Raw genomic sequence first — 18,290 nt, 5'->3', positions numbered from 1 at the left:
TCTTTATTATGCAGCCTTTTCCTAGACTCTCCCTCATCTTCACTGCTCACACAAGTAGAGGTGGGACACACTGGAAAAAATAACCAAATCACCGTGGAACAGGATGGAACTTCAGAGAGAAATATCAGCCTTATTTTGAGGTCAGAGTGATGAAAATTGGCATTGTTCACAAGTATCTGTCAGACTCTATTTACCCAGCACTCTTGCTTGTTGCTGGGGCTTCAAAATATCAAAGATCTATTGTGATCTCTCCAGTACTGTAGAACACTCCAGATTAAATGCACTAGATATTCTGACTGAAACCTCTTGAAATCCTCCACAGAAGATATAAATGATGATGACACCGCCAAATCTTTAGGTGATCAGGAAAATTGACAAGGAGATTGTCTTATGGTGTCTTTTTCAAACTCCTCCTCTTTACTGTCCCCACAAGAGCCTGACAGATTTCCGGACTTAATGTGCACATAAAAAGATGGAGCATTTGCTGAAGGAACTCCTCAAGTGACCTGAGAAAGAGCTCTGTGTAAGCTCAAAAGCCTGTCTCTCTTACCAACAGACATAGGTTGAATAAAGATATTGCTTTACCACCTTGTCTCTTGAAGGAACTCCTGGCAGTTTCAGGACTAGAACCTCTGGAAGAAGCAGTACGTTGGCCTCTTATTTATTTTTTTTAAGAGCTCTTCCTCTGGAAGGCTGGAACCAGAGCTGTCCCCTTTACAAAAGAAAGGGCTCTAGCAGACCAAAAAGGAAAAAAATGTATGAATTATGTTTTAATTTAATGAATACTTAATAATACATAACAAAAATGGCTAATGTTTAAACACAGAAGTTTCTTCCTTAGAGCCAAGCAAAACCACTACCTAAGAAAGCATTACACTTCTACAAAAGCTTCTTGTAAAGAATAATAATAGTGGTGTCATGGATAGCTACTGATATCTGTAACCCACCATCATACAAAAATAATTAAATACAAATTAGTAAAGCAATTAGCACGATCAAATAGTTAAATGGGAGCCATTATGTTTTAAAATTACAAATCAATCAAGCCCAAAACCCTTGAATCCAATATATTGATTGAATTTAACAAACCAAGACAACTGATCAAAATGTTCAAATATCACCACCAAGCTCTCAGGCATCACAAATCAGCTTGCATTTCTTTATACCACAAGGCACTAGAACATTAGCACTAAACCTGTTGGGGGTGGGGGGAAGGGTGCGCACCCAAAACCTAAGACATTTTGCACTGAAAATTTGGCAGTGCATTCTGAGCCCTTGGAAAACATCTGCTGTGCATCATGCATATGCTCTTGACACTTGAGATAAATGTCAAGTTCATGTTTCTTTGAATATATTCTGAATAAAGATGTACAAATTAATGTATTTAGTAAAAAAAATTGCTAACATGAATGAACTTTATAATTTGTTAGTTTCTTAAAGATTTTTATGACCATTTCTAGAGAAAACCCACCAGACAAAGGTTTAGGTGAATTTGCACCATTCGCTTTCCTAGAAAATTGTTTAAGATTTATGTATCTTATTGTTTTCTTGCAAGGAATACAGTAGGGATAAATACCTATTTTAATTAGGGGTACAGCAGTTAGTGTTTATTCCAGTGATAACAGTCTACATACATCACATTCCTGGATCATGTTTCATTCCTAACAATAGTGGTAGAGACATCTAAGTCTGAATGTATTCCCTGAGATTCAGCTCCAAGACTCCCTGTAAAAAAAAGAAAATCATTATGGTTCTTATTCTAAAACTCCTCAGAAAAAGGGATGAATTATTGTCAGTTTCATATTGAAATGACGAATGTACGAAGAGGATCAGACATACTGTAAGCGGATGTGGAGTGAAGACTTTAGTTGCTGCACATCTTAGATCCAGAGCCTGATTCTCTAGTGCACTGCAGCCTGTGCAGTCATTTCCACATGTTCAAGGTAAGTGCAAAATGAAAGTAAAATGCTACCTGATCAGAATGGTAATATTTTACATCTACTTCGCCCTGGTGTAAATGGCTATGCAAGGTGCAGGGCAACGAAGAATCAGGACCCCACTCTTAGCTTTAAGGAGGATACAATTGAATAAAGAACAAAAATTCAGGAGACAGAAAGCTGAAAGCTAATAAAGAGCAAAATTAGGAAAGGGATAAGGCAGAACAATTACAAATCATGATTTGCAGAAATGCTTTAAAGTGCAGTTCTACAATGAGAAATAACTCTACAAGTGACATTGGGGACCCCATATTTATTTTATCCCAATAATCTTCGTATGATCTGCTGAATACATGTTAAAAAATAGTTAAACTGCTAGCTCCATACACTCAACCTGGAGCACAAGTATGATTTGTGCATCGTTACCAGTATAAAATTAGGCCCTATATATTTAATGTTGCATAATTTATGAACTCTTTGTCTGATAAGAGATGCAAGAATTTCCATACAGGATCGGACCCATGCTCCATCTACTCCAGACTCCTGTTTCTAACAGTGGTCAGCCCCACATGCTTGAGAGTAAGGTGCAAGAAATCCCAGTTATATGTCTAGAACAGTTAACACTGTTTAACTAGCAGCCCTACAAAATCAACAAGGGATCTAAGTACAAAGCTGGTTTCTTACTTTCTTGGGCATCACCAGTAATAAAGATTCTGCAAGCCAAATCAGGCCCTCATTGCCCTCAGATGGATTTGTACAGGTGTAATTGAGAAAGGTTAGAATCCAGTTCCCTCTGAGCTGCGTTGGCTTTGTAGAGCTAGCAGTAGTGAAGAAAACCTTTTCATCTTACAACAAACAGAATCCACAGTGATCAGATATGTTGAGCAATATGAAGCAATGTTTACACAGTTGCTTTTCAGCACTGCATTTTAAAAAGCGTCAGGTATTGGTCACTGCCCTAGGTAGGACATCAGATGGTCTGATATGCTATGATCAAATTATGCAAAACTTTATACAGTTAATACATTTAAGTACAGGATAGCAATATAAACATTAACAATTTCATCTGCTGCCATCTGGTGAGATGCTTACGGTCATTAACACTCTATTGAATTAACAAATGTTAGGATGTACCTGTGACATTTAGCAGCGCAGCATGGCGACTGTATTTGCAGCATTCAGCACGCATCATGCATAAGTAGCTCACTGACACACCAGTTAGAAACAGATAACCTTTGCTGTCTTGTTCACCAGGCTGATAGAGCTCAGATGCATTGTGAAGGTGGCACTGCTCTGTGCTAGGCTGAAAGCAGCAAACTATATAAAAATGGAAAGAGGGCTGGATATTTCCAACTGTACATGAGCAAATGATTAGCCTTATGAAAACTTTGCTGGGGTCTTTTATTCACATTTGTAGCTGTTTTAAGGTCTCTTCCAAAAGACCCTCACACAGTGAATTGCATGGAGCTCATAAGGGACTGAGTCAATTCTGTCAGGATTCAAACTTGGAGTTCTAGGGATTCTAGGTAGTTTAAATGAGAGGTTTCAATGCCTTTGTCACCCCCCCTTAACAATAATCAATAGACACACAAACTCTATCTTATGTAGTGATCCAAATGCTGCCCCCCCAAATGACCACTGACCATTTTGTGAAGAACTATCCCACACTTAACACAGTCGGTAGCATCTGAACAGACTTCAAGGGATCTGCAAGATTTGCAATCTGGAATTTGCAATTCCTTCTTACAAACTATTTTCAAACACTTCTTGTAATCTATTATTTTATCTGATAATTAATAGTCCTCAGATTACACAGCCTTGGTTTTCTACTCACCTGTCACTGTAACAAGGTATGGAAGCCTGCATTTATATCTTTATAACTATAATGAAAAAGTTCATTTTTGAAACAGCTGCCAAAACTTTTACCAGACCTAAGAAGGATGACTGAGCATTTAATGTAACAGAATAGACTAATTATTTCAGTCCAACATGCAAGGATGCTGATCTCCTTTTTGTGTGTGTGGGTGTGGCAAGCAATATATGTCAGACTTCATAGTTTATCTGGTTTCAGCTCTGAGCTAGCATTATGTGAGTCAGTCCATGATTCTTCAGGAGAAAGTGAGCATGGTACACAGAAAGGGGGAGAATACATTTTCACATAACTTATCTTTTAAAAAATATGCTAAAGAAAGAATTGAAGTAAGGTTTCTAGGAAAATGCACAAGCTTTTTTCTGCCTTTTCTCCCCTCCCTTGCTCCGAATAATTTTTCTGAGAATTTTTTTTTAAAAAACATGTAAATTTGAGTGTGGGTAGTCTTCTAAATTTCAATTCTCCAACAAGAAAAAGTTGTGAGGGGAAGACAAAGCACATCATTCATCACAGGACTAATCTGCAAATATATTTTTAAATGGTCTAGCTCACTGTTAGCCATGAGAAGTCTACAAAGCACAAAAAGGCTGCATATAAGCCAGCTCAGACACTACGCTACCTACACTGCAAAACATGAATGGCAATGGGAAAAAACAGAGTCCAGATGTTAGATGTGAAAGTTGCAGCTTGTGGGTAATTAATTTGAACACTATAAAAAAAATCCTTTTAAAGTTGCAGCATGTTGTTTACAAATCGAGATGTTACAGAAGTCCACTCATTAGGGTCTTACTTCATGATCCTGAAGGCAGAGATACCCATTCACTGATCATTTCTATTTTTCAGAATGAGCCTATTTTCCCCAAGTAAGAATGAGGAAGAGAAAATATTCAATGCCGCTTTGTTGCATTTTGTTTTAAGTGTTTTGAAGACAACAGAACAATTCTTTAGGATTTTTTTTTTTTTAATATCTGGCAAGTAAAACAGAAGGGCCTTTTCTCTGGTGCAGCCACTGTGCTGCATTCCAGCCCTCTTCCTCCTCCTCAGATTACTCCAACTCGGCAACATGGGCCATCGTAATGGGGGGAAAGGGGGCGAGACAAACCATTTTATTTACTGAAATGTCATTTCCGTAAATACAATGAAAATGTCGGATGTGGACATTCATTTATTGTTAGTAGGGGTGGACCTGAGGCACAATAAAGTCTGGACCCACTTGGCATTTCACTTCCACATTTGGGATTGTTCAAATACCAGGTTTGGTTTTGGGCCCCTCTTTGAGTTAGTCTGAGTGTTTTGATGTGGCATTGCAACCTCTTCTGTAATCACCCGTGCAGTGGTTCTGTCTCAATGCACTTGTCCCCAGTCATAAACCAGCTTGGAAACAGGGTCCTGAGAAGTCCTTAGCCTCATAATTCTGGACATAGGTCTCGTCCCATTTTCTGTCCATGAAGCACATTCTGTCCAACACCACAGAAAGCCTCAAACCCATCTTCCCTTTAGAGATCTGCAAATACAACAGTGATCCTCCAGTGAGTAGGAGGAGCAGCCAGTCACAGCCACTCAGAGTATGACTAGCTATACGTCCTACAGACATATTTGCAATGTGCTACCTGAAAGTGCAGCTGTTCTCCTGTGCCATAGAAATCAAAGCAATTCTGTTTAGCTATCAACTCATCTTATGTATTTATTCCTGTGAAAGAAGAAGGGAGAAAAGTCTATGTTCCTCCAAGTCCTTAAGGAGGTACATAAAAATGTTGACTAATTTTCGAAAGTGCTGAGTATTCACCAGCTCAATGAGACCATTTTTAGGTGCCTACATAAGGTCATAGAAGCCTAATTTTAGAAATTTTTCAAAAATCTTGGCCTAAAAGTATAGGATGGCAATACATTCATACCGTCATAACTATCAGGTGCTGCTATCATACTGTCCTCCTCACTGTAACTAATCTTTCAATTTTTATTATTATGGCAGAACAAATATATTTACAGGGCATATGAATAGTATGTTTTGGTAGATATTTAAGATGCCATTTATTTGACGTGATATTCAATCTCTTTATAATATATTACAAGGCTTACACGTATTGTACACTTAATTTAGAGTAGTGCCACATCCTGTTAGGAGATTTTAAACACATTGTGACTTCATGTTGGACTTGGAACTTTCTTCTTTCTGTTCTAGATTCAATAAGGCTGAATAGAATGAGAAAGGGAAAGCTTTTCATGGTATCAGTTTTACTACTTCTAAGCAGCAGGGAAATTAAAGAAACACTGCAAGTTGCAAAGAAAGGCCTGCTGTACTATTAGGACACCGTGATGTCATTAGTCTTCCCCTCTGGCACATCTGGGAAGGAGAACACTCTTTGTTTGATACTACAGGTGCTATAAGCCAGTTTCTTAGTGCTGGGAACTCCACAGTGGGCTGGCATCCCACTACGGTTTTTAATGATAAAAACCTACTGTAACATCTACAGGGCATTCCATGCCTTAGACCCCTTTTAGTTCCTCTTGAGTGCACCCCTCACAGGCCAGGCCTGGCTTTATACCCCTCACTCTGGGTAGAACCATGCAGGCTTGGATTTCTGGGCCACAGCCCTTTGTTTGCCAATGTGTTAACCCAACAGGCCCAACTGTTTCAGGTACCTGTAAGTTACTTTTCTCCAGGGACCTGTGACGGCTGCTGATTTAAGTGACTCAAAAACAGCATCTTTAATACAAAGTAGTATTTAAATGCCAAAGAGAACACAATATTTAGGATAACAGGTTAACACAACAGAAAGTCCGATATGCATATAAGTGGATCTAAGCTGAAGCTCTCTATCCTTAGCTCAGGTTGCAGTCCCTGTGTCTTTCTGTGTCTCTCAGTCAGTTTGAGGGTCAGCCTCAGTCTGCTGCCAACCCATTCACCCTTCCTCCTTCCTGAGGCCAGCATTTTAAGGATTAGGATCCTAGGCTGTCAGCCTTGGGAAGCGTACACCACGCCTGGATGGAGCCAGGTAGATAGCTTCTTCCTAAGCAATGACTCTTGCTGTTTACCTGAAGTTGTTTGCCTCAGGTGTCTCATCTTTGCAATTGTTCCTTTTCCTGTTTTCTCCTTTGACAGCTTCCCCTTTGATTTAAGTCCTGGCAGTCAATTAAGATAATATTTTTTTAAAATAAACCTGTAATTTAAAATTAAATTTGAAACTGAACCTATGCCATATTTTTCATGATCTATTAAAATCACAAATTAAATGCAAAATATAATATTAAGCAGTACATAGTAGCTGTGAAGTTTTAAAGAAAATCAAACTACCAGTGACTGGTGGAAGTCACTGGCTAAGCACCTGGAACTAGAGTTTCCTGAAGTGCTAAACCAACTTTTGATAGCAGTAGCCTCTTCTGCAGGTGCAGAGAGACTATTTTCTTCATTCCAGTTTATTCAACTAATTCTGAACAATGACTAGTTAATTCAAAGTTAAGAAAACAATTGGGAGTTGAAAAAACAGGAACACTTGTTTTCCTTTCAATCTATGAACAAAAACTAGTTGTGAAAGGAGATCTTCTAGTTCTAAGATCTTGAATATGGTGACCAGAAACAATTTGCTAAATACAAGTATTACTTCCTTGGCTTAATAATCAATTAGTTTTAAATTCAAAACATTTTGATGAACTTTTTTTTTGCATCCAGCATATTTAATGTGGTATTTAATAAAAAAACAAATGTTTTTGTGCATTTTTAATTAAATTTAAATTTCCATCCAAATAGAGTTTGACACAAATTTCAAATAAAAAATTAGTCAACTAGTAAATAGTTAAGCTCTATAATTGCTTAAATGTGTATAGATACAATGTTATCCTCCTAGTCAGCAAACACAAGCACCAAATTTAATGTAAAGGCTATATTTGGTTGTAAATCAACATGTTTTAATGCTTACCAACCAAGGAGAAACAACTTTTCTTTAGGAAATAACTAGACAGTACAAATGCAAAACATGATTAAGATCAATGATTTAACTCAAAGTTTCCTGCTTGCTAAGTTAAATAATGATTAAAATAGGTGATTTAGATCACTCTGATTTAAATCAAACCACACTGCTCTGAGTTGAATCTGTTATTTTGCAGTTATGTATCTGTGACCAGAGACACAATCAACACATTTTCTTAATTTAAAGAAATATCTTTGTTTCACAGTATCTAGGCAGTGCAAAGTACAACCAAATAGATTTTAATTTTCAGCTGGTGCTATAGTTAATGGTGATATCTATCATTATCATGTTTTATGGTACCTATCACCAAACCTGAATTAGTGTTTTCCTATATATTTCCGTCAAGATTCTCATAAGCAATCTAGCCTGATGACCTACACATTGCCCTGCAGAGGCACTGGTGACAGAACAAGTAATTGTTCCTGAGGTGAGCAGGGGTTGGATACATCACAATGGCAATACTGTCGGACTGTGGAAAAGGGAACGGTAGAGTGGACATTATGTTTCACTGCCCCGTGGCAACTTGAAAGTGCTTTTATAGGTCCACTGAAGTCTATCCGCCCTGGCCTAGGGACAAAGTGTGGCAATGCTACTTACCAGTCCATTTGAAACTACGGATGATGTTAAACACCAACTACTAGGGATAAATATTTTAAAATAGGAAGTCCTGGGTTAATTTGCAACCAAGAGTCCTAAAACAGTCTGAAGAGACCTCTGGCCTGCTGATGTTAATTTTAAATAAAATCTGGAGTACCAGGGACATGCCAGAAGCCTAAAAAGTGCTAACGTCACGCCAATATTCAAAAAAGACAAGCTGGATGACTTGGGTAATTATAAGCCAGTTAGCCTGAAATCAGTCCCAAGGAAGATAATGGAAAAGCTGATATAGGATTCAATCATGAAAGAATTAAAGGATGGGAATAAAATTAATATCAGTCAATATGGGTTTATGGAAAGCAGGCCTTAACAAACAAACCTGATTTAATTCTTTATGACTTTGGTTGAAAAAGGTTACTGTGGAGTTGTAATATTCTTCCATTTTTGTACTGAACGGCAGCCTGACTAAAATATTAGCCCTATGCAATATCACTAAAACACACATTAAATGGATTAAGAACTGGCTAAATGACAGATCTCACAAAGTTGTTGTCAGTGAGGAATGATCATCAAAAGGGAGCATTTTTAGTGGGGTTCTGCAGGGATCAGAACTAGGCCCAACATTATTCAATATTTGTATCAATTATCTTGAAGTACATATAAAATCACAGCTGATAAATTTTGCAGATGACACAAAGATTGGCATAGTGATAAATCAGAGCTGACATACAAAAAGTTCTGTATCACTTGGTGTGTTGGACCTATTTGAATAAAATGTGCTTTAATATAGCCAAATGCAAGGTCATACATTTAGGAACGAAGACTGGAGGTCATACCTACAGAACAGGAGACTGTATCCTGGACAGTAGTGACTAAAAATGATTTAGGGGTCATAACGGACAAGCAACTCAACATGAGCTCCCAGTGTAGCAAAAAGAGTAATGCGATTCTTGGAGCTGTAAGGAGGAGAGTAGTAAATACAAGCACTGAGGTTATTTTACCTCTGAATATGGTATTGGTGAGACCGATAGTACAAGACTGTATCCAGTTCTGGTGTTCACAGTTTAAAAAGGATAGTGAAAAAATTGGAGAAGGTGCAGAAGAGATCCACAAAAATTATTTGAGGGCTGGAGAAAATGCCTTACAGAGAGACACTTAAAAAAAACCTCAATCTGTTTAGTTTATCAAAAAGAAGATCAATAGGCGACTTCATTTTAGTATATAAGTACCTTCACATGGAGAAAATACCAGGTACAAAAGGGCTCTTTAATCTAGCAGGAAAAAGAACCAATGGCTGCAAGTTAAAGTCAGACAAATTCAATTTAGAATAAGGTACAATATTTTAATAGTGAGTTTGATTAGCCATTGGAATAAGCTTCCCAGGAAAGTGGTGGATTCTCCACCTCTCGATGTCTAAAATTCAAGGCTGAACGCCTCTCTGGAAGATGTGCTTTAGTCAAATGCAAGTTATTGGGCTCAATGCAGGGGTAACTGGGTGAAATTCTATGACCTGTGTTATAAAGAAGGCAGCCTAGATTATTTAATGGTCTTTTCTGGATTTAAAATCTAACATTCTATCCATCTGTTGTAATGGAGTAAACAGGGATTATAGAAAATATTGCCCAGGGTGAAAGGGTGGGCAAGACCTTAAAGAACCTTTACTGGATAAACTAATCCTTTGCTTGAGTAGCTTATGGAGACATGTTGCATTCCTTTGTCCCATCAACTTAGCCAAAATAGCTTGATCTTTAGGGACCATCTGTAGGTAAAAACAAATGATGGTCAAGGTAGTGGAGAGTTTTTCAATTACCATCCGTCACTGATTGTCTGCATCACCTATTGCTTCAGTAAGGGACTGCCTTCGGGCGGGGCAATGTGAGCATCTGCCTAGGGGTTGCCGTGGTGCAAAGGCCAGGGACTTGGGCTTTCCCTTGTTGCCTGCAGGGTGCAGCCTAGTGTGGCAGGAGCCTCCGCTTCCCAGCTCCTGAGCAGAGGCCCCACTCACTGCCCCATGTGTGGTCCAAGTCCTGCCTCTGCACACTGTGACTGGGAGCCCGGCTCATTCCCACTGCCTCCCCCTAGACTGTCCCAGCCTCACCGGTCCTCTTTCCTACAGGCACCCTGAAAGCCATGCTGCCCAATGGATGGTGTGTGGCATCTCAGCTAGCCAATGGGAGCTGGAAGTTGCCAGCCTCTTCCAAGTTAGGAGGGGAAGGGAAGGGACTGAGAACTAAAACTGCAGGGCAGAGACCAGTAAGGCTTAGGGGGTCCTGACCCTGTGCCCCAGCTCCCAGTCCCCACCTCCCTGTGCCCCCCACTCCTAGGTGACCCCTCCCCTGTGCCCCCAGCTCCCCAGCAGCCCTCAATGTGCCTCTAGGTCCCAGTCCACCCAGCTCTCAGGGGGCCCCTCCATGCCCCCAGAGCCTGGGGGATGCCTACCTGTGCCCCCAGCTACCCTCCATGCCCACACAGCTCCCAGGAGGCCCCTCCCTCTGCCACACAAGGCCCAGCCTCCCAGTTCTCAAGGTCCTCCCATTTCCCCCCAGTTCTCAGAGTGTCCATGTTTTCAAAGTCCCGCTCCTGCATACTACACTGACCCCACAGTTCCCCAGCTCTCAGGGGATCCCCCTTTTTCTTACTCATCCCAAAGGGAGGTGTTAGTGCAGGGGGTTGGGGCTATTTTGGGAGCCAACCTTCCACCATCACCACCCACCCTAGCTGCCTTCAGTGTACTGCAGCATTTTAACCTCCCTCTTCCTCAAAAACTCACCTTCCCTGGGACTCAGGAGGGGCACTTGAATATTGGGGATGCTCAGTATTGGGGTGGGAAGAGATCTGCCCTTCTGGAGCCCCATGTCACTGACCCACCCCGTATCCTAACACCAATGTAATGCCATGCTGAGCGTGCGAGTTTGGGAGGTGCAGGAGAGGTACGACTCTGCCCCAGAGCCCACTCACCCTGTCAGAGTACGGAAGACTTCCTACTATATTGTCTTGGCTGTCCTGCTCAACGACCAGATGAAGAGGTCCCTAGCGACTGCTGTGGGATTTCCTATGATGCCCATCACCATGGCATCCAGATGAGAGTCACTGTTGGGCAAGTCTGGTCCTACGCATGGCTGACGTGCTCAGAAGGGTGCTGTGGCTAAGAGGCAAGAAGTAGGGTGGGACTGAACTGTGAGGTCATGAAAGGGAGTTTGGGGCAATGATGGGTGAGGGGGGAGAGGCGGCGGGGGGGGTGGAGTGGGGAGCCTGGGAATGCATCTGGGGCCAGGGGCACCAAAATACAAGTGTATCCAGGGGCTATTTTCCATAAGGCTGGCTCTGCTCTTCTCCCTCTTGACTACACTGTTCCCCTGAGAATGGCAAGCACTCACAGTGCCCTGTGGAATCACCTAAAAGACTTCATGCTTCAGCAAGCAGAAGGAATAAGGATATTGGTGGTAGAAAAGCAATGCATCCAGAATATTCTGTAGAAAGGTTGCCTCTCACCAGCAAATGCATACAGCAATCCAGTAAGCAAAAAGTTTCCTCAATTAATCTTTGAGAAATCATTGTTGTAAAGCTTACATGTGAAGCGGTATGCTTCCTAACCTGCTTGAATGTGTTCTTTTGTGCATACATAGGCAAAAATGAGACGCTATGATATTTGTTACCAAAAGCCGGCCTCTCTTCTCCCACATTCTCTCATCCCCTCTCCACCTGCTCCTAGTGGCTAGGGACACACTTGGTTAGTGCTTTCAAGTGATATGCTTAGTCCTCCATAAGGTCATAGGTTACTACACATGAATGCAAAACCTTAGCCTCCCTGAGGTCCTCCTTTCCAACAGGTCGCCTTTCCTTCAGTGGAATGTGAATACCTATTAGCCAGGTCTGGCTCAGACTTAAGAGAAAAATCTTTCTGCTCACGCTGCTTATGAATTGTTCTTTATTTTCTCTTGCACAAAGACATCCTCCTTGCACTCTTTTTTACTCAGGCTTTGGTTTTAGTATTGGAGTGTGGTATATAAGGCTCCCATTGTTTCTATGTTTTGAGGAGCACAATGTGCCTGCTTTAGATAAAAGCCCTGCCTTTTTCCTCATCAAAGCAACATTTATCTTCCCTCCAATCACTTTTTTCTTTCTTTCTTTCCTTTGCAATCAATACAGCCAATCAGTCAATAAATACTATATACTAAGCAAATATATTTCTTGTGTTTTTTATAAATCACTCCTATAATGTCTCAATGTATATTACATGATGTGGGAAAAATATACATAAACCATTAACTAAACTAAAATGCAATAATTATTGAACCCAAAATTATTATATGTAGCAATTCATTGCCAGAGATTTTCTAGCCTTGTTTTTAAATATTAAGACATGATTAAGTAAGGAATAAACTTTACTGTGCAATTAGTAAGACATCTGTCAAAGCTAAATGGAATTTAAAGGGGAGTATAAGATGAGACTGATATCAATGATGATAGTCTGGAGAACAAGAGTTGCCAATGTTTGCACATTAAAAAAAATGTAGGTACTCATCCCATCTAATGCTTTCATCGCCATTATGATTTCTCAAGAGGATAACAAAGAGATGTGATTCCAGGATGCAGCTTCTTCCCCTGCCCCTCCCCAGACAGAGTATACAGAATCTATACATCAGAACTATGTTCCAGAGAGTATTTCTCAGTCCCCTAGGGATTTTTAGGCTTCTATATAGATGACAAATTATATTGCCCAAGATTTTCAAAAACAGGTGCCCAAAGTTAAACTCCTAAGTCTATATTTTGGTGCCAAAATAAGTGGCCTGATTTACCAAAGTGATCAGTTAATTCCACAGTAAATTGCCAATAATTATAATGTACATGGCAGTACGAATTTCTGATATCGTTAACATTTCCCGTTCATACTTTAAAACAAAAGTTTTTTAAAAAGAAAACCTCAAAGCCTGTTAATTGTGCCTCCAAGTAGTTTGTTGTCCTCCCTACTCAAGTACCTTCATTTATTTATTTGTTACAACGACTAGCTAGATCTTGTCATAAATTAGCCTGGAAGCTCTTTGTGGCAGAGATGTGTGTTCACAGAGCTCCTAAACACGAGGTCCCAATCCTGACTGAGAAGAGACAAGTGGATATAACAGTATGTTGAAGGAGGGAAAGAGGAAAGACAAGGGTAACAAGGACACATGTTCCCCCAGGCTAGTTGTGTGCATAATTTGGTGGTGTCAAGTAATTTAAAATTGTTTAATAAAAATAAAAACACAAGGGCGGTATTTTCAAAAACGTTTACTGTTTTCCTAACAATTACTTCAATGGAAACAATTAGGCCAACACTTAACTCCCTGAAAAAAATCTCTCCCTAAGAAAATAACATAGGTATTAGCAATCCCCACTGACAATCCAACTAGCCATAATTACTTGGGCAAGTTCCCATAAGCAAGAAAAATGTTAAATAATGTTAAATAGCTGCTATTAGTGGCCTAGTAACATATAAAGATAGTAAATCATCCAAAGTGAGAAAAATGTATAAAACTTCATGAAGGAGTTTTTCTTGGTAACAGGCAGACCAGGGTGAAAAAGACCATAATTTATGACAACTCTCTAAAAGCCAGTTTTGTCATGGAAATGACAGTCATGACAAGCATGCCTCCTTAAATGTAGCTGCCAGCTAAAGGAATGGAGAATAGTTGATCTTGTCATTTTTTTTCTACTGCAAGTCTTTTCAACCAGAGAAGAATTAAGCCATTTTGCTTCCATTGGATGAGACTACAAAATGTTGTCATCCAGCCAGGAATTAATGTGTGAGCCCTCTACCTGTAAACTCTCCTTGATACTGGTTTAAATATGGCAATACATTAAATAGAGCATAAAGTGATCAGAAAATCAATTAATGAGCCATAACTAAAGATACAACCAAATCATATGCATATGAAAATGCTTTGAAAAGTTATCTATGTATCCTTTTGCTCTTTGGACCATTAGATGTGGCCCTGAGCCTTGGCTCCCCCAGTGCACAGATAAATGATACAGTTTCCAGACATTATACACTTAAGTAAAATGAGATGTGTATCCCATAGTTTCTATGGTTTCCTGTTAAAAGGCACACAAAACCAACATCCCTCCTCAACACAAATTTAAAAATTTAAAATATGAGGAGGAACAGGGGGAGGTAGTGTACAGATGTGGTCTAACACCACTCCCTCCAAAATGACCAACAGCTCTGTAAGAAAGCAACAGTAGAAAGTGGACATTGGTAGACATTTTGTGACCTACTCCACTGGAAACATGAAGTCAAAAGAGTGGTCAAGTATTAAGGAGCAAGCTTTCTTTAAAGTCTCCACTGTTTCCCCTCTCTACTACCCAAGAAACTTTGTATATTGATATTGATGTCAATGGAGCTATGGCAATTCACACCAGCTCAGGGTCTGTCCACCTCCCCACACAAACAGTATGGAACAGTCAGTGACATTTCACTTCATTCGCTCTAAACTTGTGAGAGCACTATGACACAGATAGCGCTTTCTCCCATGTCACAGTAATGATCTGTCCCCTTCAGGTTATTAAAAATAGAATCCTATCCATATCATCATCAAGACCTGGTTGAATGTTATAGTTGGGGATAAATTATATTACTGGGCCTTGAAATAACCATTATTTCTCAACAGCACCTGTCCATTTAAATTATGTACAGTTCTGTATTTCTGAAACAAAATCTTGGTTGACTGCATAAAGTCTATTTCAGAATGTGTGATCTCAAGCTAATCCTTTGGTAAAGGGAATGTTTTTGAGAAGGGAAGTCTAATAAGAAAACTATTGTTAAACTAGAGGACATACAAAGAATGTGCTGTGACTGGTCTGCTGTTTTTTTAATCAGTTGAGCTGTATTTTATTCAAACTAACACATCCTCCATCCTTCCTCAAGCCTGTTTACTCAGCTGGATGTCCACAGGGTCCAATTTTCCCTCCAATTGCCCTTGTATACTAATATAATTGCTGCTCGTATGGGTAATTGGTCAGCCTACAGCAGGGTTTGCATGCATTTGTTCATCTGTACTACCTGGCAGGCACTCTCACAATTTACATCCTCAAAGTATTATTGAACACTTTGTTTCATTCCATTCATAAAAGGACTAGACATATCTAGAAATCTTTCAAAAAGCTTTAAGCATTTCAAATATTGCAGCGTATATATTAATAAGAAAGTGTCAAAAGGTCTGTTCCACACATCAGAAAGGAGAGACAAACATGATTCATTTGTTTCTAATTTATAAAATACTAAAATAAAGTAGTAGAGATTAACCAGATTTGAAATTATTACATGGAGAAAGAGCCCAGTAAAACTGCAGACAAGAAAAACTGACGTTACTGGCAATAAGTAGGAATTGTTTTCTCTGGAATATTCAAATAATATAGAATTTTACAGGGTGGTTTTATGCTTTTTTGGAAGGATCATTATAAAAGTGTTTTTATCATTATTATTATTATTAAAACAATCAGGTTTTTGGTTTGAAATAGAACAAGCAAGTCATGTGTCATGAAATCATCAAATAGTAAGCCATTACTCGTGAAGTACCACAACTCAGCCCTTTTAATAATTTCCTTGAATGCCCGACAATCACCCTTTTTCTTTTACTCATGATTCTTGCAGTGGAACCATCCTTGGAGTTGGAATGAGCAATTTCCCCTCTCCCATCTCTGCTATGGCTCTGTTTACTGCTAAATCTAGTTTGTTTCAAGGTTCAATTTCTTTCCACCCACATTTTACTTAACAGCTTTCTTTTTTTTCTCTTTCCTCCCCCTATCCTTGTGTAGCCATCACCATATCTCACCTCTCACCTGGAAGGCAGAACTACTGCCGTTCCCATCAACTAGACGGTACATTAATCAAGATGGTGTTCTGGTTTTACAAAAGGCTTCATGAACGATGCTGGATTGTACAGGCCCACAGTTCTTTAGATGTGGTAAGTCTAATATTTATGGACTTTTTGCCTCACAATGCTTCCACAGACAATATCTATTTTATAATAGAACAAAACATGCAACTGCTCTGTATCTGGAACTCTAACATCAATGAAAATTATGCACAGAGTGTGGCTGCAAAATCAGGCCCATTTAAGCAGTACAAAAGAGAAAAACAACAATATTCTAAGAGTGGTACTCCTTTCCAAGATCTTGCTAATGCAGGAAAGAGGGTTATGAGAGAGGGAACGAGGTTAGATGCACTGCAGAATAAATAAAAGCAAATTTAGCCATAATGGAGGAAATAAGACTCTAGAATACATAATACTTTCTCTACTACTGTTCATTTTTGGATCATATCAACATAGAAATATGTTTTAGATGCAGAATTATTAAAGCAAATAAATATCATGCAAATCTGAAACAGACAGAAAATATTAGCAAGGTGTTTACAGAAAATAAAAAAATAATGCAGCAATTTAAACTGTAAACTGATTTTTAAATGATGGCCAGAGGAGGAAAAACAGAATTTTTGATTTTTATTTAAAAATAAAATTTCTAAAAATACAGTACATAATACATGTCAATACAAATAAAAATATCAACAATGTAACTTATATCATTCTGGAAAGAAAAATAGAACCATTACACAAATGAAACAATCATCAAAATAAATACAAATAATTGTTTATAACGTGGATACACATTTCACGTTTCGATTTTAATAAAAAAATACCAGAGCAAGTGTTTTGGTACCATTCTCCCATTCACCTCAGACATCACGCATTGATTATTTATGCACTTCTTTTGCTAAACTTCAGCACTAGTCATTCTCAACATATCTAATGTAAACAGTATTAAAGTAACTGGAAACAGTCAAGGTAAACAGAAAACAAAACAATAAAAAACAACAACATGCAGATTAAGTGAATTACAAAATTCAGAAAGCGCAAATTACAAAATTTGATATAGATGGCTACAGAATATATTTTATTATGGCACTTAGGTTGAAAACCGTTAAGGAGACAGAGTATCTATATAATCTTCAGTATTGCAGACCTGGGAAAGTCAGTTTACGTATATTCAGAAAAATATTGATTTTTCCCACAAATGTGCACATATCATGAAGTTTGCCTCAGATTTCCTGTACAACTTGAGAAGTGTATATCCTACTTTAGGTCCAAATTATGCTTAAGAGGTATACAGGTAGAACTCTACTGAAGTTAACGGGAGCAACAGAGCAGATTTTGAACCTTAGGTTCAGCATGGGACTACTTATGTGCTTCAAGGTAGCCATATGCTTAAGTATCTGCTGAATCAGGCTCTTATTGTCTGAAATGCTCAGCTACATTGTACTAGTTTTTAGGAATGTTTTGGAAGATGATGCTTTTTAAAATATCCAATACGGGATAAAGGCATAACACAACAAAATGGCTGATTTGGGCTTTGAGGGCAGCTCTTCTAACTTTGTCCAACAGCACTATCCACAATTTTTTTTTAACTATAAACCGCAGCATTCCCTGACCCCCAAAAGGTTTTGAAATCTTACCATTTTGACCAGTCCAGATCATAATTAGCCTTAATCCAAGAGAAATGACTATTTTTCCTTTTATAAAGACAGGGAACAACTGCCAGTATGTATTCTGCACGCTTAACTATCTTCAACCTGAACTACACACACAAAAATTAAACATAAGGTGTTTAATTTACAGTATATTGTTTACAATGACAATACCATTTTGATATAAACAACATACAGGTCAGGCATCTATTGCATTTCATTTGGTTTTCAAATATCTTTGAACAGTACTGAAATTACCTCTTGTAATCGGTGTATTTTCAGAACAGATTACTTTGATAATTTAATTAATTCAATCTGTGAAGACAGAAGTTTCAATGTTGTATTTTTTCAGTTACAAAATGTTTTTATAATAATTTCAAAGCCTAATATTGAATCTATATTCAACAGTGAAATGA

The 18,290-nt window shown here is 38.7% G+C and overlaps 1 protein-coding gene across 3 annotated transcripts in view; it reads right to left on the bottom strand.

The window, feature by feature from the left end:
- Positions 1-1,627: 1,627 nt before the first annotated feature.
- ZDHHC21 (zinc finger DHHC-type palmitoyltransferase 21) overlaps positions 1,628-18,290 on the bottom strand; it is a 76,888-nt gene continuing 60,225 nt past the window's right edge. Inside the window, exons 8-10 of one of the 3 annotated variants that reach the window (XR_006580711.1) lie at positions 6,844-6,930; positions 3,072-3,254; positions 1,628-1,725 (exon numbers count right to left, since the gene is read on the bottom strand). Coding sequence is in view for 1 of the 3 variants with exons in the window: in XM_045022435.1 (XP_044878370.1) it covers positions 6,924-6,930 (7 nt within the window). In the remaining 2 variants the exon portion in view is untranslated. Of the gene's footprint in view, positions 1,726-3,071; positions 3,255-5,238; positions 5,312-6,707; positions 6,969-18,290 lie in introns of those variants that run through there. The other 2 variants (XR_006580710.1, XM_045022435.1) reach the window with 2 other exon arrangements.

This window comes from Mauremys mutica, chromosome 6, assembly GCF_020497125.1.
Source record: "Mauremys mutica isolate MM-2020 ecotype Southern chromosome 6, ASM2049712v1, whole genome shotgun sequence".
In the NCBI taxonomy this organism is placed as follows: domain Eukaryota; kingdom Metazoa; phylum Chordata; order Testudines; family Geoemydidae; genus Mauremys; species Mauremys mutica.
The sequence above is the reverse complement of the archived record's forward strand: the minus strand, read 5'-3'. Positions and strand labels throughout refer to the sequence as shown.